This window comes from Schistocerca piceifrons, chromosome 3 (genome assembly GCF_021461385.2).
Source record: "Schistocerca piceifrons isolate TAMUIC-IGC-003096 chromosome 3, iqSchPice1.1, whole genome shotgun sequence".
Taxonomy (NCBI): Eukaryota; Metazoa; Arthropoda; class Insecta; order Orthoptera; family Acrididae; genus Schistocerca; species Schistocerca piceifrons.
In genome coordinates this window covers 699,081,084-699,107,461 of record NC_060140.1, presented here as the reverse complement: position 1 = coordinate 699,107,461, position 26,378 = coordinate 699,081,084, and the positions used below count along the sequence as shown (strand labels likewise).

The 26,378-nt window shown below is 41.4% G+C and overlaps 2 protein-coding genes across 3 annotated transcripts in view; one reads left to right on the top strand and one right to left on the bottom strand.

Moving 5' to 3' along the window:
- LOC124790161 (hyaluronan mediated motility receptor-like) overlaps nt 1-17,443 on the bottom strand; it is a 115,399-nt gene extending 97,956 nt beyond the window's left edge. The window contains exon 1 of one of the 2 annotated variants that reach the window (XM_047257757.1): nt 17,297-17,443. In XM_047257757.1, coding sequence (XP_047113713.1) covers nt 17,297-17,336 — 40 coding nt within the window. In that variant the 5' untranslated portion in view covers nt 17,337-17,443. The remainder of the gene's footprint in view (nt 1-17,296) is intronic. The other variant, XM_047257758.1, reaches the window with a different exon arrangement.
- Nucleotides 17,444-17,517: 74 nt separating this feature from the next.
- Nucleotides 17,518-26,378, top strand: part of LOC124790163 (tumor suppressor candidate 3) — a 48,553-nt gene continuing 39,692 nt past the window's right edge. The window contains exons 1-4 of the mRNA XM_047257759.1: nt 17,518-17,685; nt 20,163-20,335; nt 20,444-20,561; nt 20,642-20,782. Of these exons, the coding sequence (XP_047113715.1) occupies nt 17,587-17,685; nt 20,163-20,335; nt 20,444-20,561; nt 20,642-20,782 (531 nt within the window). The 5' untranslated portion in view covers nt 17,518-17,586. The remainder of the gene's footprint in view (nt 17,686-20,162; nt 20,336-20,443; nt 20,562-20,641; nt 20,783-26,378) is intronic.

Sequence of the window (26,378 nt, the reverse complement as noted above, 5' to 3'; positions counted from 1 at the left end):
CGCCTAGAACTGTGTAAGTACATGGCAATTCACCCGACTCTATATGGACTGTCTACCATGATATGTTTTAGCCTTGGCACGTAATTTGCCAAGAACTGAGTGTCAGAGTGGTCACATCTAGGCAGGTAAGACATGTACTGCATTGGCTGCACCTTTTACAAAATTTGCACTTCGGAGAAATTTGAAAAAGAATCACGGTCAAACCTGGGTGGTGACCAAAAGAAAGCTAATGAAGATAGTAAGTAATGCAAGGAGTCCAAGAACATGCCAAGAAAAGATCCACGTGACCACTAGGTTGTCACCAGGAGGGTGTCCACCTCGATAGCTCAGTGGTCAGCGCAGCGGAATGCTGTGTGAAGGGACCTGGGTTCGATTCCCGGCTGGGTCGGAGAGTTTCTCCGCTCAGGAACTGGATGTTGTGTTGTCTTCATTATCATACTAAAAAGACTTGCACCAGGCCACCGGTCATCAGGAGTGTGGAAGAAGACAGAGTGAGCCACGGAGTAGACTAAAAGGGTGTGGAAATTACAGTACAGAAAGGAGCACTGTAATGGCTTGGGGCACCAGGCTTTCCACACACACATATCCATCAAAGTCATGAACCTGAGGGCCTAGAAACAAGCAGAAGACTGAATCAATTAAGTTCTGGGAAAATGGATTCTGTATTGGAAAGTTAATTCTTAGTTTACAGCAAGAACTGACTTAAGGTATAAATCATAGAAAGGTTTGACGCACAGTGGATGATGGGAACAATTTTTGTCAGAGTAAAGAGAAAAACAGAAGACAATCAAGTAAAAATGACGACAGAATTTGAGTATTGCAAAGCGAATAATGGCATAAGGTGTGGACAGAGAGATGATGTACTGATAATGGACCAAGGAAATTCTCTGTTAGATTCCTCACCTTATGTGAAGTTCTACCTAATGACCTAACATAAAATCTTGCTGAAGTTTAAAGTTTACTGAACCATTGGATGTAGGGTCATTAGAGACTATGCATATGTTCAGTTGTAAAAAGACTGTGAATGAAATAAGATCTAGTCTATTCAAAGAAACCATCTCAGCATTTGCTGGGAAGTGGTTTAGAGAAATATTAATATGGACACCCAAATAAGGAACAGAATTCTGTCCAATAATGAGTTTACTGTCAACCACTGCATCATCCCACTTCGTAGATTTAGTTTTGCAGACTTGGCGTGCATGTGTATTATTGTACCTACATGAATTTCCAGGTTTTGTAGCTATTCATCCCAATTTATAATACAACATAATCTATATATTACATCCAGAAGCTCAACAGCAAAACTGTCTTTTCTTGCAGAATTAGTTGATATCAACACATGCTACCACTTTTTACCACACATATCAGTACTGCAACAGGAACTCCAGTAGAGTTGGGCTCAAAAAATGTGATCATCCACTAATCGAACAACGGAAACTCCAGGTAGCAATATCAACACTGTAGGAAAAGATAGATTACTACTTACTTTAACGCATCAAGCTGCAGACAGGCACAATTAAGACACTTACATAAAGCTTTTGGCCACAGCCTTCATCAGTAAAACACACACACACACACACACACACACACACACACACACACACACACACACAAGTAGGCACATGAATCCCAACTCCAGCAGCTTGGGTCTGAATGTAGCTATCAGGTGGGACACAAGCAGCGATCTAGAGGGGGCAGGGAAGGGATAGCAGTGTTTGGGTGGGCGGCCAAGACAAATTCTGTGTGGCAGAATGTGCAGGGATTGGAATGCTAACAAGTGCATTTCAGTATGTTATGGGGCATGGAGACGGTGAAAAAAAAAGGAGTGAAAAAGAAGAGGAGAGGGGAGTGTGTGGGCACATTGCCAGAGGGTGACACACAAAGAGCATGGGAGATGAGAATGAGGTGGAGATGAGGACAGAGGGGGTGGAAACTGTTGGATGGAAGGTGTGGGTAGAGTATGTTACCACAGGCTGAGGCTCGGATAATTACTGGAGAGGAGATGTGTTGTATGGAAAACTCCCATCCACATAATTCAGAAAATCTGGTGGTGCACGGAAGGATCCAGATGGCTCAGATATTGAAGAAGCCACTGAAAGCAAGTGTTTTATGCTCAGCTGCAAGTTGTGCCACTGACTGGTGTACTTTGTTCTCGGCCACAGTTTGACGGTCGCTGTTCATCCTGGTGGATGGCTGGTTGGTAGTCATACCAATATAAAAAACTGTGCAATGATTGAAGCAGATCTGGTAAATGTCATGGCTGCTTTCACAGGTAGCCTGGCCCCTGATTTAGGATAAACCTGTGACAGGTCTGGAATAGGAGGTGCTGGGTAGGTGAACTGGGCAAGCTTTGCACCTGGGTCTTCCACAGCAATATGATCCTTGTAGCATTGCTGACTAGGTCTTGGGGATAGTGCCTGTCTCAAGGCCTTTGTTAGACACTCAGTATACTGAGTAAGGGAGTTTCTGTCACTGCAGATACGCCATCCCTGAATGATGGCCAGGCTGTATGGGGGGGGGGGGGGGGGGGGGGAATTTTTTTTAGTGTGAAAAGGCTCACAGCTGTCAAAATGCAAGTACTGTTGGTGACTGGTGGGTTTAATGTGGACAGAGGTGCAGATGGAGCCAAGCCATCAGAGAGGAGGTCAACATCCAGAAAGGTGACACGTTTTGTCAAGGAGGACCATGTCAAGTGGCTGGGAGAGAAGGTGTTGATGTTGTGAAGCACTGACGATAGGGTGTCTTGGCTCAGAGTCTAGATCGTCAAGATATCATCAGTGAACCTGTACCAGACAAGGGGCTTTGTATTTTGGGAGACTATGAAGGTCTCCTCTAGAGGACCCATAAAAACGTTGGCATAGGAGGGTGCCATGCGGGTGCCCACTGCCGTGCCACAGATATGTTAATACACCTTCCCTTCAAATGAGAAGTAGCTGTGGGTTAGAATAAAGCTAGTAAGGTGAATGAGGTAGAGGGCTTTTAGTCTGAAGACACTGGAAAAGGCAGTGTGCAATGGCGGTAAGACCATGGGCATGAGGGATGTTGGTGTACAGGGAGGTGGCATCAACCATGGTGAGTAGGGATCCAGGAGGTAAAGCGGTGGGGATGGTGGAGAGTTGGTGAAAGAAGTGGTTGGTGTCTTTGACATGGGAGGTTTGATTAGGGGCAATTAGTTGGAGGTGTTTGCCAGTAGGAGCCAAAATTCTTTCAGTGGCGGCACAATAACTAGCCACAATGAAATGGGACATCCAGAATTGTTGAGTTTGCGGATTTTGGGAAGCGTGTAGAAGGTGGGTGTGTGGACTGTCATAGGGATGAGGATAGAAATGGATTCGCAGGAGAGGTTCTGGGAAGGGCCTAAGCCTTGAAGCAGGGATTGGAGTTTACATTGATCTTCTGGGATAGGATCAGCATGGCAGGGTTTGTAGGTGGAGGAGCCAGATAAATAGCAGAGGCCTTTTTTTTGTTTTTTTTTTTTTTTTTTTTTTTTTGTTTTGGTTTTTAGGGCGCAAAACTGCTATGGTCATTAGCGCCCGGTCCGTGACTTAGGAAATAGTAAAAAACCGAAAATGGAAACCAGCAGCAATGGGAACGAAAGTCATAAAATTGGAGAAACTAAAAGCAGAAGGAAGGCTTAAAATTCCACTACAGAAAGGGGTTGGTTGTCATGGGGACGCAGCTTTGTTTCCTGAAGACAGAAGATGGGGGAGAACAAAGCGGTCATGGGGACGCAGCTTTGTTTCCTGAAGACAGAAGATGACCGGCGAGTAGGATGGTAAGAGGATCGACAATTCATCCCGACTGGCTCGAATGCCGTGGATATTCCAGTGGATAATGGACATAGGGTGAACAGAAAATGGAGGAATGTGACCAACGTTGCTGTCAACTCAACGACTGCTCAGAGCTTGCGACCAACAGCATGGAATGGCATTCAGCCGAAGGCAGAAGATCCTGATCCATAGGTTGTTCAGGAGCAGCTCCTGCCACCAGCGATCGGCCGGTTGATCGGCCGCCAGCAGTGCGCCTCGGCGACACAGAAGACGGCCGAGGGCGATTTCCGCCAGGTGGTGCTGTAGATGGGACACGCCTTGGCGGAGAAGGAGATGAACTGGGTTTCTTTGTAGCCTTCTTGGAAATATGATGTTTAGAAGAAGGAGGAACCGATGGTTGTGAAGTTGGGGTACGTAAAAAATCTTCACGAGTATGCTCTTTTTTCGAAGTCTTGGTGTCTGACTTTTGGGCTCGAGATTTAGCAGAACCCGATGAAGGGTGAGCCATAGAGTGGGCAGGCGAAAGTGGTGAGGTTGAACGGGCGATCTTTGCACTGGCCGATCTGACGACCGTGGCACTAAAGGTGAGGTCGCAAGTCTGCGTGGCCGCCTCCTTTGTTGGCCGAGGAAAAGCAAGGACAGTGCTGTATTTTCCTGTCTGAGGCACGGTGGGCTGTCGACTGGCGAATAATTTTCGAGCAGCAAAGGTCGACACCTTTTCCTTCACTCTGATTTCCTGGATGACCTTTTCGTCCTTAAAAACAGGGCAATCTCGAGAGGAAGCAGCGTGGTCACCCATACAGTTGATGCAGCGAGGGGATGGAGGTGGACAAGCACCCTCATGGGCATCCTTGCCGCACGTAACACATTTGGCCGATTGGAACAGGACTGGCTGGTGTGACTGAACCGCTGACACCGATAGCAACGCGTAGGGTTTGGGACGTAAGGGCGAACGGAAATTATCTCATAGCCTGCTTTGATTTTCGATGGGAGTCGAACTTTGTCAAATGTCAAGAAGACAGTGCGGGTTGGAATGATGTTCGTGTCAACCCTTTTCATAACTCTATGAACAGCCGTTATGCCCTGGTCAGACAGGTAGTGCTGAATTTCTTCGTCAGACAATCCATCGAGGGAGCGTGTATAAACGACTCCACGCGAGGAATTTAAAGTGCGGTGCGCTTCAACCCAGACAGGGAAGGTGTGGAGCAGTGAAGTATGCAGCAATTTTTGTGCCTGGAGGGCACTGACTGTTTCTAACAACAAGGTGCCATTCCGTAATCTGGAACAAGACTTTACAGGACCTGCAATTGCGTCAACACCTTTCTGAATAATGAAAGGGTTGACCGTGTAGAAGTCGTGACCTTCGTCAGACCGAGAAACAACAAGGAACTGTGGCAACGATGGAAGAACTGTCTGTGGCTGAGACTCAGTGAACTTACGCTTGTGAGCAGACACAGTGGAAGCAGTGGAAGGTGAGGGAACCATTGCGGAAGAATCCCCCATGATTACCGGCGTCTCCAATAGTGCGCTCCTCCCTTGTGGGGGCCCTCTCTGAGGGCACTCCCGCCTTAGGTGATTGTTCACACCTCAGGTCACACCTCCCGACAAACGGACGGAGGGACCAATCGGCACTTTTGGAAGATATCAGCTCGGGTAATCACCCCTCCCTCGGCCTGGCTGTTACCAGGGGGTACGTACGTGTCCTACCTGTCAACCCGGGGCGGGGAATTACGCGTTACCCTGTCACCGGCTACGCACAAAAATGCGTGGGTCGGCCTTCAGACACGCACAGGGAGGAAGAAAGAGAAAGGGAAAAACAAAGAAAGAGAAAGGAAAGAGGAGAGGTCTCAAACGCCGCAGTGGAGAAAAGGGTAAAGAGAAGAGGTAAGGAAAAGAGAAGGACAAAGGAAAGATGAAGACATACAAGCAGAGAAGGCGAAGAATGCGGTACATTTACGAGTGTCCGTCTCCGGACGTAGGCACAAACCATACTCCCAGAGGGGGAGAAAGGGAAGGAAAGAGCCAGGGAGGAGGGGCGAAGATGGGGGAGAGGGAAGGATGCGAAAAAGGCAGGTATGCAGCCCGGAAAGGAAGGAGGGCCACATTAGCTCGGGGTCCCGTGCTCGCTACGCACCTATCCACAAAAGAGTTGTGGACCCCCTGGGGGGTCAGAGGCCTTCTGCCAGGTACTCACTGCAGTTCATAACAAGTAGGATGATTAAGTCAGGACTTGAGGTTATGTATGGCTGTTCTTTCTTCTACAGAAAGGTTGGTGATTTGAGGAAGGGACCTGGGGAAGGATGGTGAGGCTAAGCTGGATGTAAGGAATTCCTGGAAGGTGACCAGTGGGTGGTTATGGGGGAAGTGGTGGTGGTGGGAGGGGGGGGGGGGGGGAGATCATGGTTGGATAGTGATACAAACTGGAAGACAGGGTTCAGCCCTGAAATTAGTCTGGTTTTGGTTGGAGGGATTGGCAGCAAATAAGTGCTTCCATTGCAGGGATCAGGAGAAGGAGAGTAGGGCTTTGACAAGTCCAGTGAGGTTAAATTTGGGTGCAGAGCTAAAGGTGAAGCATTTGGATAGGAGTCTCGTGGAGCTGAGGGTTTTGGTGAAGAGGTTAACAACAGTGTTTCAGGAATGTTTTGGCTATGGATTTGGTAGAGAGTTTTGGAGGATTTGGCAACTTGAAAAGGTCAGTTAGGTAGGGTTTTGCTGCCATGAGGGGTGGACAAAGAGGAACAGTGTGGGTACGATAGGTGATGGACATAGGTGCCCTGAGATGGCAGTAGGATGTCAGCAGGTTGGATAACTTATGGAGTTGGTGTCTAGAATGCTCCTCCGAGTGCTGGAGAGCAAGGGATTCAGTTTCAGAGATGTGATGTATGGAATACACATTGCAGAGTAGTAGTATCTTGAGGAGAGAGCAGAGGTGGTTCTGGGATGCCTGTGCCATGAACATGTGTTTTTGCAGTACCAGGTTTCTGAGGACCAGCCAACCTCCACTACATCCTAATCCAACCTTATGCCACTTCCAATCCCAACTCCTTGCCACAAGAATCAAACTCTGTGGAAGTCCAAGGTGCAAGACATGCCCAGTCCAACCACCCAGCACTTCTGTTCCCGTCCTCTCACAGGTTTATCCTACCCCATCATGGACCATGCCACCTGTGAAAGCAGCCATGTCCTTTATCATCTCTGCTGCAATCATTGCACATCTTTTTATACTGGTACGACGACCTAACAGCTGTCCACCCGGATAAACAGCTACTGCCAAACTGTAGCCAAGAGCAAAGTAGACCACCCTGTGGCACAACAGGCAGCTGAACATAACATTTTTGATTTCGAAGGCTGCGTCACTACGCAAGCCATCTGAATCCTCTGCTCCAACCACCATATTTTCTGAATTGCGTAGATGGGAGTTTTCCTTACAACACATTCTCCACTCCTCTAATTACCCCAGCCCCAACCTATGGTAACATTGTCCCCACACCCTCCACCCAACAGTTTCCACCCACTCGATCCTATCACCTCCTTCCCATTCTCACCTCCCATGCTCTTTGTTTGCAACCCTCTCCAATGGAACTGCCCATCTTTCCCTGCTCCTCTCCCTCTTCGCACCCTCCTCCCCCCACCCCAACTCCCTGCCCACAATCTCCCTAATGCTGCACCTGTGTGCATTCCAGTCTCTGCATATTCTGCAACACAAGAGTTCACCTCGTCCCCCACCCATACACTACTATCCTTTCCACTTCCTCTTCCTCGCCCTCTCCTGATTGCTGCCTGCTTCCCACATGATAGTTGCATTCCGGCTCGAGCTGCTGGAGTTGGCGGTCATATGTGCTCAAGATGTGCTTGCCTGTGTGTGTGAAAAATGTGTTTTTCCCTTTTACTGACGAAGGCTGTGGCTGAAAGCTTTATGTAAGTGTCCTAATTGTGCCTGTCTGCAGCTTGACACATCTTCTTTACAGTAAGTAACAATCTCTGTTTTTCTACATTGTTGATCATAAACTAAATTCAGTTTATCACAGTCCTCCGGAATTCTGAGCCTCCATAAACACAAACTGACATTTTTCGACTAAGATTTCTGCCATGAGCTAAAACATGGACCAACACACAAGCTCAGTATATTCTCCAATCGACAATCCCACTTTATGGCACCATAATGGAGAAAGGATGTCACTAATCTCTGCAGTGATAGACAAAAAACATCTAGAAATGGACATATCAAGATCACCTGTTCCTTCCGCAAGGACATTCAAATTGAAACTCATTTCTTAAAAAATTGCACTGGTCTGTAAAAAGATTTGAAAAGTTTAACAGTGGAACTTCCTGAGTGATTAAAAATATGGACTGGACCATAATTCAAAACCAGGACCTTTGCCTTTCACGGGCAAGTGCTCTACCAACTGAGCAACCCAAGCACAACTCATCACAGACCCTAGAGCTTGGGTTGGTTGAGAGTCAAGCTTGGATGTATCAGTTGTTAGAACATTTGCCCGTGAAAGGCGAAGGACCCAGGTTCTACTCCCATTCTGACACACAGTTTCAGTTTGCCAGGAAGATTCAAATCAGTGAACACTCCACTGCAGAGTGAAAATTTGTTCAGTCTTTCACAACATAAATAAAAACAGTCACAAAATTGTGATAATCCTGTAATCATTAATAGACAAATCTTGTGTGTTGCTTCGAAGCCATAAGTTTCTCAGGTCAATTACATTCCATTTTAGGATTTATTATCTAGTCTCCACAGCACCTCAGTTTGAACTGGAGGTAATGAAACCAGTAATGAAAACAATCCACCAATGGAGAAAGTGCTGAAAGCAACAATTATTTGTCAGTACAAGCACTCTTACTTTTCTCACTGGTATGATAAGTTAACCCTTCTGGAGATTGGAGGTCCATAAACCATATTCACAAACCACTGCACCTGTCAGCAGAATGCTGCTGAGCTATCTGAACATGCAATCAGTCTTATATACAGGATGTATAGAAATGTAAAATAGTTTGGATTCAGACAAATCCCTAGTTATACATGGGTTTAGCAGCGGTGTCACTGAAGGCCATTTTTCTGCTAAGCAACCTTTTACATACATGAAGTTTCTCTGCATTCAGTATCACACAGGTTACAGCACACTGTGTCAAACATTTGAGCAGGTTATCCAAGATATGACAGGTTCATGATAGCACCAAGCTGTCACACAAATGGTGACCTGTCTCCAATTACTTCAAGGGAAATGCTGGGTTGGTACTGATCAATATCTCTTGAGAACCCATTTCTAGTTTGCTGCAACTCAACTTACCTGGGCACTTTGATTTAGTTAACCCCTCAACACTTCGTACTAGGTACATCATTAATAACTTAACTAACCACTCTCAATAATAATCTACACAACATACACACTCTGCAACACAGAATAAATCTCTGCTTAAGCAGCACATTTGTTAGATATTTTAATTCCTGACATGGTAGCAGATGTGCACAGTTCTGCTAAGCACATTAGTTTCATTGATAATAGAGATGTTTAATTAAATAAGGTGTCCTACCAGATGAGGAATTCACGCAGGCAGCTTGCGATGTTACATTGTTGTGGACAGTTTACAGTCAATCATCATCATCATCATCATCTCTCTCTCTCTCTCTCTCTCTCTCTCTCTCTCTCTCTCTCTCTCTCTCTCTCTCTCTCTGTGTGTGTGTGTGTGTGTGTGTGTGTGTGTGTGTGTGTGTGTGTGTAATATAAAGACAGGAAGGAAAAAAGGACTTCAAGTGATGTAGGCGAAAATTAATTGGTGAAGAAAACTGCATAACCTAGTGTATTCTCATGTAGGTTACTTTGGAACATGATGCAGTTTGTGACATGGTAAGTGGTATTTTAAGCCAACCAGAAGCAAACGTTGAAAATCACATTGCAAAATTAGCTACATGAATGCAAGCAAATGCCAAAGTGAAAAACTGTCTCTTTTGCCACTAGATACAAAACCATCACTTTGATTTGCCACACACAAAACTGCGAAATATGTACAGGATAATTTGTACCAGATCAATGATAGTCAATCTGTGTGTTCCATAATACTGAATGGTGTGCAAAGTGATTCAGCAAAATTTGATAAAAGTCTAAACAAAGATGTCTATGCTAAATAAACCAACAGATGAAGCTGATTTGTGTGCACATTTACTTCAGACATTGTCAAAAGGATTTGATCACATTTACGCGATTTAGCTTGGTATTTCACTAGATCTGCTAAATACATAAGCTTTTGACCAAAAGCCCTTCTGAACTAGAAAACATACATACAACGTTTACACAACTGCAACTCTCACAGACAATGTGTGTGTGAGTTGTGTTAGCATGAATGACTATATATGTATGTCAGCTGATTCAGAAGAAGGCCTTTTGGCAGAAAGCTTACTTGTTGACAGGTCTTTTTGTTGGGCCTATGCCTGCGACTCAACATCTCCACTACATGGTGATTAGCACACTATCCTTTATGAAAGTTGTCATTATTCCATCCTGGATTTTCCATTGTTTGTAGAAAATATGTCTGAATTACAAGTTGCGAATACAAGGGAGAGAATTAAACAAATGTAGCATCTGCAGTGTTTCTAAAATCCAAGGGAAGTATACCATCAAAGCATTGGGGCAAAAATAAAATAGTGTTTTGTGTCTTTTAAACGCAAATGTAATGGTCGATTTATCCACAAACAGTCCTAGTCATGGTGGTTCTGCAATGTTATTGAGGATGAAAATATTAGAATTCAGTCCAAGAAAGATGTTGTCCATAATGTCTGATTTAGCTACAAGTGTAGGTATATCAGTGTATGACAAACGGTATATTAACAGACATGCTACACATCATGCAACTAACTGTTGCGATTGGTATGTTTTGTAGAATCCGTTTGATGCACTAAATAAAATAGTCAGCACTAAGAATAATGTGCACATCAAAGAATTTGGAAGTGGTCATACTTATACTGAAACTTTTGTTGGGGGTATTGGACTAGGCAATATTTCAAAGATCTGTGGTGTTGTCCAGATGATGCTTGTAATTTACTCTCTGTTAGAAAGGCTGCAAAAAAAGTATTGATGAAAGTATCAAAACAATAGTAAGATATGTGGTTATACAGGGTCAACATACCAATTGCTGTAGCTCTATCTGAAAGCAAGAATGAACTTTACTGTTTAGCAGTGACAGTTATTTGGTCAAAATGCACATTGGCAGTTTTTGCACAATGTGTAGATGAATTCCAAGAAATAAAGATGGCCAATCATGAGTGAACTGTTGACACCCAATGAGAATGTTGATTAATGCATAACTTGTGGGACATCCTTCAATGATTTCTTTTAAAGGATAATGTTTTTCAGGAACATAATAGCACAGCTTGAATCATATTTATGTTGAAGTGCACTTACAGTGTCTGGTATTACAATCTTGCTGAAAGAATAGCTAGAATGTGCATTTATTTACACAGCAAAACAAATGAAGCAGAATCTTATTTGGCTATCTGCATCTGACTCCTGATTGGCTGTCTTCACTTCCTGATTAATTATCACACCATTAACATCTACATGTCATGCAAAAACAAACCACCAACAATGTAAAAACATTTACCAGCGATTCAGCATGAAAAGTCTTGTTGTAAAAGGAGCTACTGATATTCTTCAAATGTAGCATGAGAGATTTGGGCATCAGAATAAATGTCATGTACAATCACTAGTGTCAGCATATAGTAGTGATGAAAAAGTCAATGGTGAATTTTGTGAGGATTGTGTGCTACGTAAACAATGTCTACTAGTTTTCAGTAACAGACCGTAAATCAACTAGCCCAGGAGATTTAGTCTTTGCCGAAGTCTGTGGTCCAATGGAAGAAAAGGATTTCACAAGCTATGATATTTTCTTGTTTTTAAGGATGAAGTTCCTGGTTTAAGGGTGACATCTTTTGTGGCAAAAAGATGACATTACACATAAGTTACCAATATTCATTCAGACAATAAAAACAGAAGCTCAAGTGAATATTAAAGAACTGCAAACTGATGGTGGCAATGAGGCTGATAACTATGATGTAAAAAGACATACCGAGTCAATCAAGTTGAAACATTCTCTGCCTGTGCTGTATACACCACAGCAAAATTTAGTAGCTGAAAACAAGAACAGGATTCTGTGTGAGATGGTACATTCGTGACTTCAGTCAGCAAGGTATACTCCAAAAGCCTTGTGGGGTGAAGCTGTACTTGTTGCATCTCATACTCTTAACCTAACGGGTCATCAAGTGTTTAAGGGAAAGTTTAGTTTTGAGAAAGAAGAGACAGCCTGATCATCTGAAAGTATTTGGGACAGAATGTTTTGTCTGGATTGCAGCATAGGATTGGAAGAAATTAGATGCCAAATCTTTGGCTATAACAACCGTGGCTGTCTTATATACCTTCCTGACAGACATTCAGACATTGTCAGTCAAGACGTAAGATTTACAACCACCACTGAAGAATGATATTGCTAAGTTAATTGACATCTCAACTGTGGATGATTTTACAAGTGTGACACCATCTAATATCATCATGATCATAATGAAGTGACTGAAGATGTAAATGACCTCCAAGTGGAGCTGAAAATACAGATGGATGTCAAATTTTGCAAAACAGTCACATGATTAGAAGGCCAATACATTGCCAAGATGAATCTGAGCAACCAAAGGTGCTGATATTGAGGAAAGATACAAATGATTATGACAAAGCAGTGAACCCTTCAGATGCAGAAAATAGGAAAGCTGCAATGGATGAAGAAATGCACTCACATTAAAAGTTTTGCATCTGGAAACTAGTCAGCTGGGTTGATGAGTGTTTGCAACAAAACTGGATAACAACAATAGCTTCATCTGCCACAAGGCAAGATCAGTTGCAAAAGGGTTTAGTCAGGAGTCTATTTTTCTGAAACATTTAGCCTTGAGGTTAGGTATGAAAAAATGACAGCCCTTTGATGTGTTGCTGTTCACCAAAATTGGAACATTATGATAAAGTGTCAAGTATTCCAGATATTATAAATATCATCTCTTTCACTGCGTCAAAATGGCATTCCAGAATGGTTCTTTGGAGAAAGAAATTTACATGTAACAGATACAGGGTATGATGATGGTACAGGTCGTCTGTGAAGATTGCTTTAACACTTGTACAGATTGAAAATCAGTAAAATATTGGTATAAGTGTGTGATAGAATATCTTACGAAATCAAATTTACAGGAGAGCAGTGCTGATCCATGTATGTGTTTCAATGAAAATCTTATCTTTTTATTTCATGTGGATGATGGGATCTGACGAAATGATTCATAATTGCACCAAACAATTACAAGAGTAGTTTGATAATGTGGTAAACAAAATGGACTGCTATCTAGTTTTTCAAAGCCAAAGATTTGGAAATTGTGCGGCGATTAATCAAACTGCATATCCAAAAGACAATGATGCAGAGATTATTGGTAGTCTCTTGTATTTTACACTGGAAACATTCAGATTTAACTTACGCTATCAATGTTGCTTCACAAGCACAAGATTCACATACTGAACACCACCTTTTCTCTTTTTTCCCCCTTTCTTCTTTCTTTCTTTCGAGCCAATAGTCTTCCAACTGGTTTGATGTGGCCTGCCACAAATTCCTCTCTCGTACCAACCTCTTCATCTCAGAGTAGCACTAGCAAACTGTGACCTCAATTATATACTGGATGTATTCCAGTCTCTGTCTTTCTCTACAGTTTTCACCCTCTACAGCTCTCTGTAGTACAACAGAAGTTATTCCCTGATATCTTAACGAATGTTCTACTATCCTGTTCCTGGATATTTTCAGTGTTTTCCATATACTCTTTTCTCGTAAATTCCTCCTCACCCCTTATCGGTCCACATAATTTGCAACATTCTTCTGTAGCACCACATCTCAAATGATTTGATTCTCTTCTTTTCCAGTTTTCCCACAGACAATGTTGCACTATCATGCAATGCTGTGCTCCAAAAGTACATTCTCAGAAATTTCTTCCTCAAATTAAGGCCTATGTTTAAACTAGTAGACTTCTCTTGGCCAGGGATGCCCTATTTGGGAGTGCTAGTCTGCTTTTGACATCTTCATTGCTCCGTCCATCATTGGTTTTTTTGCTGCCTCGGTAGCAGAATTCCTTAACTACTTCTACTTCATGACCATCAGTCCTGATGTTAAGACCCTCTCCATTTCATTTTTGCTGCTTGTCATTACTTTTGTCTTTCTTTGACTTACTCTCAATCCGTATTCTGTGCTCATTAGACTCTTCATTCAATTCAGAAAATCCCGTAATTCTTCTTCACTTTCACTGAGGATAGCAATGTCATCACCGAATCTTATCATTGATATCCTCTCATCTTTAATTTTAATTCCACTCTTGAACCTTTCTTTTATTTCTGTTGCTGCTTCTTCAGTGTATAGATCAAACAGTACAGGTGAAAGACTACATCCTTGTCTTATACCCATTTTAATCCAAATAGTTCGTTTCTGGTCTTGCGCTCTTTTTCTTCCCTCTTAGCTCGTGTACATATTGTAGAATTTTTGAACATGTATTATGTTCGAGTATAATGACTTTTCTGGAGACTAGAAATCTACTCTGTAGGAATCAGCATGGGTTTTGAAAAAGACAATCGTGTGAAACCCAGCTTGCGCTCTGCGTCCATGTGACTCAGAGGACCAAAGACACGGGTTCCCAGGTAGATGTTGTGTTTCTTGACTTCCACAAGGTGTTCAATACTGTTCCCCCACAATCGTTTAATGAACAAAGTAAGAGCATATGGACTATCAGACCAATTGTGTGATTGAATTAAAGAGTTCCAAGATAACAGAATGCAGCATGTCATTCTCAATTGAGAGAAGTCTTCCGAAGTAAGAGTGATTTCAGGTGTGCCGAGGGGAGTGTTGTAGGACTGTTGCTGTTCACAATATACATAAACAACCTTGTGGATAACATAGGGAGTTCACTGAAGCTTTTTGCGGATGATGCTGTGGTACATCAAGAGGTTGTAACAATGGAAAATTGTACTGAAATGCAGGAGGATCTGCAACGAATTGACGCATGGTGCAGGGAATGGCAATTGAATCTCAATGTAAACAAGTGTAATGTGCTGCGAATACATAGAAAGAAAGATCCTTTATCACTTAGCTACAATATAGCAACTGGAAGCAGTTAATTCCATAAATTATCTGGGAGTAGGCATTAAGAGTGATTTAAAATGGAATGATCATATAAAGTTGACCGTCGGTAAAGCAGATGCCAGACAGATTCATTGGAAGAATCCTAAGGAAATGCAATCCGAAAACAAAGGAAGTAGGTTACAGTACACTTGTTCGCCCACTGCTTGAATATTGCTCAGCAGTGTGGGATCTGAACCAGAAAGGGTTGGTAGAAGTGATAGACAAGATCCAACGGAGAGCAGCGCACTTCGTTACCGGATCATTTAGTAATCGCGAAAGCGTTACGGAGATGATAGATAAACTCCAGTGGAAGATTCTGCAGGAGAGACGCTCAGTAGCTCAGTACGAGCTTTTGTTCAAGTTTCGAGAACATACTTTCACCGAGGAGTCAAGCAGTATATTGCGCCCTCCTACGTATATCTCATGATGAGTCCATGAGGATAAAATCAGAGAGATTAGAGCCCACACAGAGGCATACCGACAATCTTTCTCTCCACGAACAATACGAGACTGGAATAGAAGGGAGAACCGATAGAGGTACTCAAAGTACCCTCCGCAGAGTATGGATGTAGATCACTCGCCTTTCCTTACAACTTATCCCTATTTTTCTCAGAATTTCAACCATCTTGTACCATCCGACACTGCTAAATGCTCTTCTGGTCATTTGGTGTGTGCACGGGTGTATGTTGTGAAGAACAACACATTGTTGATTTTTATAACACCCAACAAATCTTTGCTCAAGTAATGTGTGTTAGGTGTTTTAATTCCTGATGGTTTCATTACACAGAAGTTGCATTATATTAGAATTTACGTTCCAAGGTTCTCTAAGACATCTCTGGAATCTACTGTAGGCTCATGAGACTCTTAAGATAAGTCACAAGTGATCACCTGGAATGATTTACTTTAATAGCTAAGAATACCAGTAGCTACTTCTAGTAATTCTTCTAGAATGAGATGACATTAAATTACTAGTCTTTAAAGCATTTAAGTATTATCTTACGTGCACACTGACAAAAAATATGGTCAGCCTGAAAGTCAGGCTACATGTCAGGGAGGTGAGAAGTTCTTTTATAGTCATTATCCATCCTTTGCTGAGCAGCGAAGACCATTTTACTCTGCACAGTGTGACTACTACTAAGTACCAGTATTCTAGAACAAGTAAAACATAGTTCACATCTTCCTTCTTAACTGTGTCTTAGTAGTTTTTCAGGATGAGTGGGTGAAGTGCAACAAACGACAGTTTATCACTATGCACTTGGGAAGTGTCAGAAGTAAATGAAAGTTTGCCCATTATTCAAGTTGTAGCTCTTAAGAAAACCATTCCTGAGTGCACAAGAATAATATTTCATTTTGTTTGCCTGTTCACCACATGTTCAAAATAGGCGATTCTTTATTGATTTTTTTTTTTTTTTAAATATGAATCTCCTAAACTTTTTAGGTGCGACTACAGAAATAAGTGGACTTCCTGAAAACCAAATGTGACGCTTCAATCTGGTCACAACCAAGTCGCCAGTCTTATTTCTTTGTGAAGTGTTTTAAGTAGACATATTTCCAAGTCGTGAATATTTAGCAAATAAAACCTATTAGACTTGCAAAGAGTTGCACTAGTGGTTAATATAAAATTCTGGTAACAGTTTCGACCAAGAGTTCCTTGGATGCGTGTAATATGTTCAACCAATATGATTCATTTAAACAAATCATCATCTGTACAGTTATTTGTATACCAAATTTTCTGTTGATAAATACTACTAGGTTACCCTACTCTACTTTCGTTCGGTATCCGTAGGTCTGTCAACTTATGAGTATCACAAGTTGTTTATTTCTTGCGCTTATTCATATGTCAGGCGAAAATCCATATGTTGAAATTGTTTTTCATAATACAAGAATTCATTTGCGACAAGAAACGCGGTTGCGATGTACCGCAGTACAGTAACATGAATTGTAAATAACACGCTGTGGAGTGATAAACGTATACGTAGCAAACATAGAAATAGGCAATTCACAACATATTATTTGTCTGGGGAAATAACCGCAGCTGATACTCAAAAAATAAAAAGAATAAAAATGGATGGCTTAGTAGACGACTGAGAAGGTGAATACATAGTGCCTCGTCAAAGCGTTCTTTAAAGAAATCGACAACATTGCTGACAGCTGTCAAGAACAGGCTTTTCCAATAAAACACACTTTGAACTGTCTTACAAAAAACAATTTGTCTGATACACACTTTCGGTAAAGTTCATGAGATGTAATAAAACAGATGATATATCATTATTTGTGAATTCAATTGCTGCATGTTTTGAGATAGGTGGCAATACACAATTGAATTAAAAACTTACTTGGTTTTTCCGTAAATCGTTTCGCTCGCGGAAAAGACATTTCCTGCTCTCAACTCTCCGTCAACGCACAATTAAACACGATTATTCACTAGCTCGCTCCCCGTCTTCAACGGCCTGCTTTCAAACTTAAATGCTTTACCCATTCCATCCATCCAGTACTTTGGCGGCACGCATCTGCGCGTACTTGTGGCCAATCGAAACGATGGTAGCTTTGCATTGGCTCGCAAAAGATAAATATGGCGACCATCAGCTGTTAGTTTCACGCCGGACGGCGGACACGTAAACAAAGTATGGGAAACATGAAGTGTTCAAAAATAATAGTAATAGTATGTGTTATAGGAACAATATGTGTTGTTCATTCGGTAGAGGCTCAAGCACGGAAAAAAGAGGTATGTATAACAGAACACAAAAGCTATGCTTCACCCATGCTGACATTGTCACCTTCGGTCCATGTCCTCGTTTCCTCCGGAGATATTTTTGTGTGTTATTTGAACTTCATCGAAGATTAGATTAAGTGGTTGGGAACGTGACCAGAATCACAGAGTGTGCCCTTTAATACACATACTACATGGATTCACGTAGACACAGTCGAATCCTGAGAACAAAATATGTCGATATCCTTTCAGGCTTTGCTATCTCGGTTGCTAAATTACCAAATTCAGTGGTTTTGTAGTGTTAATGCAGTTAATGCGCATGGTCATTCGATGCTGTGACGTAGATATACCTGACGCTCCGTTGCTCTGTGTGGTTATAATCGTAGGTACGTAAATTGTAATGACCCGGGTGGGCATCCAAGTTATCTCATTTAGATGACAGATTATGCAGAACGACCAACTATACAGAAAACGCAAGACTCTAATCTCCAATACCAACATCAAACATGCAGCCAGTATATGCCAATCACAAAAGAATTTAAAGATTATGATAAAGTATCAAGTATTCCAGATATTATAAATATCATCTCTTTCACTGCGCCATCATTAATGTAATAGGAAAAACATCCTATAGGTTTGATGCGTACTAGGCAAAGATGTACCCTGTTGGGGCCATGGGAGAGCTATTACCATTTCCCCCCCCCCCTCCTCCTCACTAATCTTTGTTAAGTCCAGTGTGCCCGCATTAGTATGTTCAATAACAAATAAACGTCAGTTTTCAGTAGGTCTTGTTTTATTTTATAAGATAATGTGCTTTGTCTCCACACCCTCCTCCTTTCCACAAGTGTGATAAGAGTTCCTCCTTCACCAGCTCTGTTATTGGTACCCTCTTGCTACTAGATGGTACAGCAAGCCAGTATTGATTGATTTCGGAGAGGGACTAAACAGAGAGGTCATCAGTCCCTTTGGGTTAGGGAAGGATGCGGAAGAAAGTTAGCCGTGCCCTTTCAAAGGAACCATCACAGCATTTGCCTGAAGTGCCTTAGGGAAATCACTGAAAACCTAAATCAGGTTGGTTGAACGTGGATTTGAACCGTTGTCCTCTCGAATCCGAGTCCAGTGTTTTAACCACTGCACCACCTCGCTCTGTCGGTCAATGTGTAATACGATTGTATACTAGGTGTATATATAAAGAAGCAGGCCTACTATCACCTTCTGATAAGTTCTGTGGAATAGGTGATAGCCTCAACTTTTTTGTAGTAGGAATCCTATAGGCCTACTTCGAGTTGTGTGTCTTCCATATATGGAGGTAGCTAGAACATTACACCTAACTCTGTACTGGAGTGTACACCGTAATTAAACATTCAACCAAGCTCAAAATCTGTGCGGAAGTGGGTCTCAAACCTAGATCTTAACATTTTGTCGGTAATGTTTGTTACAACTGAGCCATCTGTACATGAACCTAACTCAAAGCCTCAATCCATCTGTAACTCGACACATTCAATTCCCACATAAGTTCTTCAACTTATTTTGTTGGACTTGCATTCTTGGAAGGAAAAAATATAGCAGGAAACAACTTAGCAGCAGCCGAGGAGTTGTTTCCAAAATGAACCTTCTACTATACTGTGGGTTGTACACTGTCATGAAATTTCGTGATAGATTAATACAGTGTTAGGGACAGGGTGGCAAGTCTTCTGGAAAACTGGGAATTATGTTTTACCTGCAAAAATCAGGGAAATCTCAGGGAATTTTGTAAAACCTCATGGAATTCTGTGTTTTCAACCTAGTATTGAAATTTAATGTCGTTGAGTTTTATATAAATTACAAAATTTAAAACACTTAGTATTTCAAAGTAGCCCGATATTAATTATATGAATATTATTCCACATAAATTATCGATGCTCACCCGTCCTCCCTGTCCCTCCCACTTACCATAAATATCAGGAACGTCTTATGATGCCGTCTTTCTCCCCATACCTGGAACTCTCAAGGATTTATTTTTTTTTTTCCCCGAAGTTGGACGAGTCACCCTGCAAGACTACAGTTAACACCAGAACTGTCGTTACCAAAGTTTTGTGATGCATAATGTTAGGAAGTACTCCTAACATCATGCGTTTCAACAGCTGCGGTTGCCCAGAATATAGTTTCGTTTTGTGATATGTTTGTGTGTTTCATTGTGCATGTTACATGCGAAAGGCAAAGGTCAGATTAGAATCCCAGCTCAACTCGTAGTTTTAACCTTTTACAAATTTCAGTGGGAAGTAATCTATTACTCAGAGTTGTGAGAGATACTATAGACAATGGGTACAGGGTGTCGCAAAGTTCTGAAAGAGGAGTGATATATCATCCAGTCAATATGCTTCTACTTGTACATACACACAAAACAGTAAGAGATTTTCAAAAAAGGTTGGTATTATTTCTAAGTATGTGTGAGTACCTACATATTAAATTGTTTGTGGCAGCTTCAGTGTTCAACTCCTTTCATTTTACAGGCTCTCAGTCTGGGAGAGAGGGTTCAACAACTGACTGATATGAATCTCAAGAGATCTGTCATACGATTCAATGGAAACAGATTTCGAGATTTTGTTAAAGCAACGCCTCGAAATTATTCTGTAATTGTCATGTTTACAGCAATGGCACCACAAAGACAATGTGCAATTTGCAGGTAGTTAAATTTTTTTCTGCAGTTACTTCCTTTGACATCATTATATTTAATGTAATATAGTACTCAACATAATCATAAAATTTTGTTGCATGTTCTTGTGTGTTTCAGGCATGCCAATGATGAATTCCAAATTGTTGCAAACTCTTTCCGTTATTCACAGATCTATTCGAATAAGCTGTTCTTTGCCTTAGTAGATTTTGATGAAGGTCCAGATGTGTTTCAAATGGTAAATTTTGTAGCTATATGCCTGTCTTATTGTTTTAAACTATCTGACAGATTCCTAACTGAGTTACTCTCATTTTTCAGCTTCGTCTGAATACAGCTCCTGTATTTATGCATTTTCCACCCAAAGGCAAACCTAAGCAGAGTGATACAATGGATATTCAACGAGTTGGTTTTGCTGCAGAAGCAATAGCTAAGTGGATTGGTGAAAGGACAGATATTCAGGTTGTCTTCATTTTCTTTCATTAAAATTACCTGTTTTAATGACAATAACACTACAGTACTCACATTGCTGTTCAAATAGACATCAATATGAAAATCAAAATTTATAACAAAAAGTAAAGCATCCAGAAGACATGGTCAGATATTGACGTAATTGTGTACACATAGATACCATCACCTTGTATGTAAATGATTGGAGTTCCAGTTCTACGTGCAGCGTAGAACAGCCACCAGAGTGCATTAGTGTTGTTCAAGTTTAGTAGTGTTAGCAGGTCTGGTATGTTACATATGGGGTTGAACAGTGACAGATGTTGAGTGATCACTGTGGGGGACACAGAGATGCTGCATTGTGATGTGAGATACATTTATTAGCACCTGACAGTATTTGAAAGAGGCCTAATTGTAGGATTCCACTTGGTCTGCTGATTGGATGCTGCAGTGCCTAGATTTGTGAGGCACTAAGCTGTGACAGTGGTTGACTATTGGACTGCACGAGTCCAAGAGTGAAGGGTCAAGGTTCTTGTTGACCACGTCTAACCACCGCAAGGGAGGTCACCACATCATGCACAAAACACACCATAACCCCTTCACACCTGCATCTTACATCTGAGAACAAGTAATGGACTCTGTTCACCATTCTGTATCTTCCTGTGCTATTGTTCAGAGATTAGCAGATGTTCAGAGTTGGGAATTTCCCTCCCATAATGCAAAGATCTGCATCTGGAGTGGAGCCTTGACGAGAAAGCAGGGACTGCTTACATGTGTCCTGGTGTTGTATTTAGCCATGAATCCCCGTTCTGCATTACCTTGAATGGCCTTCGTCAGCCAGTTGACTGCAACCTGGGAAAATGTCCCATTCCTCCAATGTTTTGGAGAGGCACTGTGATGTTACTCCTGTTCTCACAGTGTGGGGAGTCATCAAGTTGATTTCAGATTATGGCTGGTAGTGGTTGAGGGTACTCTGAGAGCGAGGGAAAAACAACTGCCTATATCCCTCTGTACAAGCCCTAATCTCTCTTATCATGTCATTATGGTCCTAATCTTTCTTATCTTACCTTCGTGGTCCTTAGCAAAATGTACACTGGTGCCAATAGAATCATTCTGAGGTCAGTTTCAAGTGTCAGTTCTGTTAATTTTCTCAGCAGTGTTCCTCGAGAAGAATGTCACCTTCCTTCCAAGGATTACCATTTGAGTTCCCAAAGCTTCTACATAATACGTGCATGTTGTTCATACCTACCAGCAACGAATCTAGCAGCCTGCCTCTGAATTGCTTCGATGTCTTCATTTAATCTGACCTGTTGTGGATAAGTCATCTTGCATCCTTCTGCAGTCACTCAGTGACAAAACCTTCCTGTACACCACAGCATCATCAGCAAACAGCTGCAGATAGCTGTTCACACTGGCCACCAGATCATTTATGTATACAGAAAATAACAGCAGTTCTATCTCACCTCCCGGGGCACTCCTGTCAATACTCCTGTCTCTGATAAACACTCACCATCGAGGACAATGTACTAGCTTCTTTACTTAAGAAGTCTTAAAGCCACTTGGATACCTGAGAACCTATTCTGTACACTCGTACCTTTGTTAACAGTCTGCAGTGGGGTACCGTGTCAAATGACTTTTTTTTAATAGGAATATGGAATCCGCGTGTTGCCATTCATGCATAGTTCACGGGATATCACATGACAAAAGAACAAGCTGAGTTTCGCATGAGCAGTGCTTTCCAAGACCCTGCTGATTTGACAGAAGCTTTTTCGTCTCAAAGAAATTTAGTATGTTCAGCCTGAAAACACGTTGAATAATTCTAGTGCAAACTGGTATTAAGGATATTGATCTGTAATTTTGCGGGTCTGTTCTTTTATCCTTCTTATATACAGGAGTCACCCGCATTTCTTTCCAGTTACTTGGGTCTTTGCACCGCTTTGTGTTAAAAGCAAGCTTGCAACCAAAATAAGGAGCCAATGCCATAGAGTACTCTCTAAGACCGAACTGGGATTCGATCTGGACATGACGACTTATTTGCTTTCAACTCTTTCAGTTGTTTCTCTATGCCAGGGATGCTTATACTAAGTCATCCATACGGGAGTCTGTGTAATGTTCAAATGATGGTATGTTTGTTTGACTTTTGTTCACGAACAATTTATTAAATGCGAAATTTAAAACTTTGTCTTTCCTTTTACTATGTTCTGCTGCCACGCGAGACTGGTCAACAGTGACTGGATAGAAGTCTTAGACCCACTTAGCGATTTTACGTAAGACCACAATTTTTTTTATGTTCTCAGCAAGATATTTTGCTAAGGTGTCACAGTGGTAGTTGCTATATGCTTTACACATCGATATTTTTTACGGATGCATGAATTTCTATTAACTTTTGCCTATCATCATTTGCGTGTTCTCTTTTGAATCGAGAGTGGAACAGCCTTTGCTCCTCCAGCATTTTCTAAATTTCGTTGTTAAACCATGGTTAGTCTTTTCTGTCCTTAATCCATTTACTTGGCACATACTTCACCAGAGCACAATTTACAATCCCTTTACACACCACAGAGTTCTTGCCTCTCTTGCAACAGTATTGTTGTGCCATTTTTCAATAGAACTTTGCTCATTGGCATGTGTCACTTGTCTCTATTAACTGTCTGTGTCATGTTGAGGTACTCTTGTGACCAACAAGCTCCCCAGATCTGTCCCCGAGAGAACGTGTGTGGGAACAACTCAGGTGTCAACTCCAACCCTTTGCTAGTATCTGGTATGCTGAGGATCAGTTACAACAGTTGTGCACCAGCTTGACTCAGGAGAGGATACAACAGATTTATGACACCCTTCGCAACTGAATCAGTGTATATATTCAGGTTACAGGAAGTGTAATATTTTACTGGTAAGTGCAGTCATACTTCAAAATTTTTATAAAGAAGTCTCCTCCTTCCCTTCTGGGTGCTTCACATTTTTGTCAGGGAATGCATTAAGTTAATCTTGATAACAGGACATAATGACCCTCACCAGATTGAATTCGTCTGCTGGATTAACGGTGATGGGTCGGTGTGCCAGTCAGCTTGGATATTGCTTTTGGGCAGTTCCCACATTCCACTAGGTGAACAGGCTGGTTCCCATGTTCTGCCTCAGATACGTGCTACTCAAATATATAGGAACACGTTTTCACACTTGCACATGGAATTTTCTGTGTACACGGGTAGACTGGGTACACTGCTACTGCTGTGGGAGGGGGGCAGGGGTAGGGGTAAGGAGGTTGACTAGGAGACTGCAACCTTCACTCTTTGGTCTCCTTAAACAGTCAACTAGCATTAGCCTGTGGCACGTCTTACAAGTTATGTAACTTTGTATTTTGATATACTCATACATCTGTCCTCAGATGTCTGTTACTTGAATGCTCGATTAATCATTTACTGCTGAGGCTTCTCATGCTGTTACTCAGTGGTGAGGAAGAAAAGGGAATGCATGGTCCATCACCAGACGCATCATCAAGTCTTCATTCACTCATTCATATGTTTATTCAAACATTGTCTGTAGACACCATGATGAAGAACAATCAAATCACAATGGTCTGTGCCTCTCTTTCTCTTCATAGGATAACACAGAACTGGAACTCCCTTGTATTCTCACTTGTGTGAATATCTAAGGAGCATCCCAAGCAGTTTGGAAAAGAGACTCCTAAGCATATCTTACAAGTTATTTCTGAAAGTACCATCTCCGTCACAAGTGCATTATTTGAAGCATTGAGTCTTATATTAAAATTCTTAGTGAATTAATGTGTGTGACACATTGAAATGGATGAATAGTTAGCTGTGTAATGAATAGTCTCCATTACATCAGCTGGTTGGATGGAATGCAAATAATGAAAGGAGTGAAGGTAACCACCAGTTGTATGTATGGGACATGAAGCCATCAACAAGCACATAAAATAAAAAATAATAAAAAATAAAAAAAAACAGAAGACATTATTGAGTTTTCACACAAGTGTCTTCATCCAAACCTGCAGCTTTAAGACTGTATAATTGTCGGGGTTTATGTGTGTGAGCTGTGAAAGATAACATTGCCTGAAAGGTCAACAGTGACAATTTGTTTACGTGCTTGTCAACTAAAGTGCCTCAACTGAACTTACTGCTTCCATTATTTTTATTGAAACCAGCTGTAAAAGGGTATATCCTTTATCAGAGTGGTTATGGAATACAGAGAATTGCTACTAACAGCAGCATTCATATAGCGAAGACATCATGTCTGTTGGTGGCTTGTGAGTATACAGTCTGGATGTTCACAAATTTTTAGATTCGGATAAATATGAAGAGTGTGAGATTAATATAGCATTTGCTGTATAACAGTTACGCTTGTCAACATATTTATACAACTACAGCCACTGCCAAAAATAATAATAATAATAATAATAAACATTACGTGTCTCAAAAAAGAAAGAATTGTTTTGGGGGAATTTTGTTGTTTTGTACATAACTAAGTGCAGTTTAGGACAAGAACAAAATAACGTTTGGGCTTTCATTGCTTTCCATTTTACATTTTCGTGTAAGTGGTACTTTTTGTGCTTTTATATTTTTTTGGACAAATGTACAAGACCCATAACACATGTATTAGTTAATAAATTAACTTGTAGGCTGAAAGTCAGGTATTCTTACATTTCACTCACACAACTACTTAGGTTTATTATATACTTCTTTATTTACTTGTAGTCATGCTTATTTGATTTTAGCACTTTCTCTGTCAGTGGATCAGATCTGGGAGGCCCTAGTTCCTTTGCAGATAACTTTTCCTGATAATTTTCTTTTCTGTTAGCACTTAAAACAGAATCAACAGATGTCGTGTTGACACTACACATGAAAGCAGATTCCTGCACGGTAAACAACCAACTCCAAATACAAACTGCCATTTGATTGAATGATTAAATTCAAGTCTGGACTAGAATAAAAATAAGGTACTGAGAACCAAAGGGGCCAAACGCACACCGTTGTCGTTCCCACATTTAAGTCAACATCAAAGAAACAAGCGGGACAGCTTTTTGTAAATGTTCATATATATACAGTGTGGGCCTCAGCACAAATAAACCTGACCCACCATAAGATCAACAGATATCAGAAACATGAATAAATGCTGCAGTCTCACAATCGTCAATGATGTACTTTGATTCTTAGTGCCTCAAATGGATTACTATATGATAAAATCTAACACTTAATATACTATCCCATTCAGAGCCCAACAAAATAGGTTTTTCTTTCAGTATAACTATAACATATGTTGATGTTCAATCTAATTTTACTATATAATGAGTGAACTGACGTAACGGAGGAGTGTGCTACTGTCTAGCAGGATTTATGCCAAGCAAATGGGATAAAAGTCTGCTGCAGTGTGCTTCCACCTGGTGGCATTGATATATCTTGTAGTTGGGTGGTAAGGGCTAGCTGTGCATATTTGGCTCTTAAGACAATAATGTCATGCCAGTTGCGTATGCACAAGAGCTCCTAAAAATGTGCACAACTGAAGATGTGCCCATGACCCTGATGCCAAGTTTCACAGAATCTAAAGGAGTAACAATGTAGCATAGCACAGTAGATTTAGTGCCATGGATTTCAGATTACCT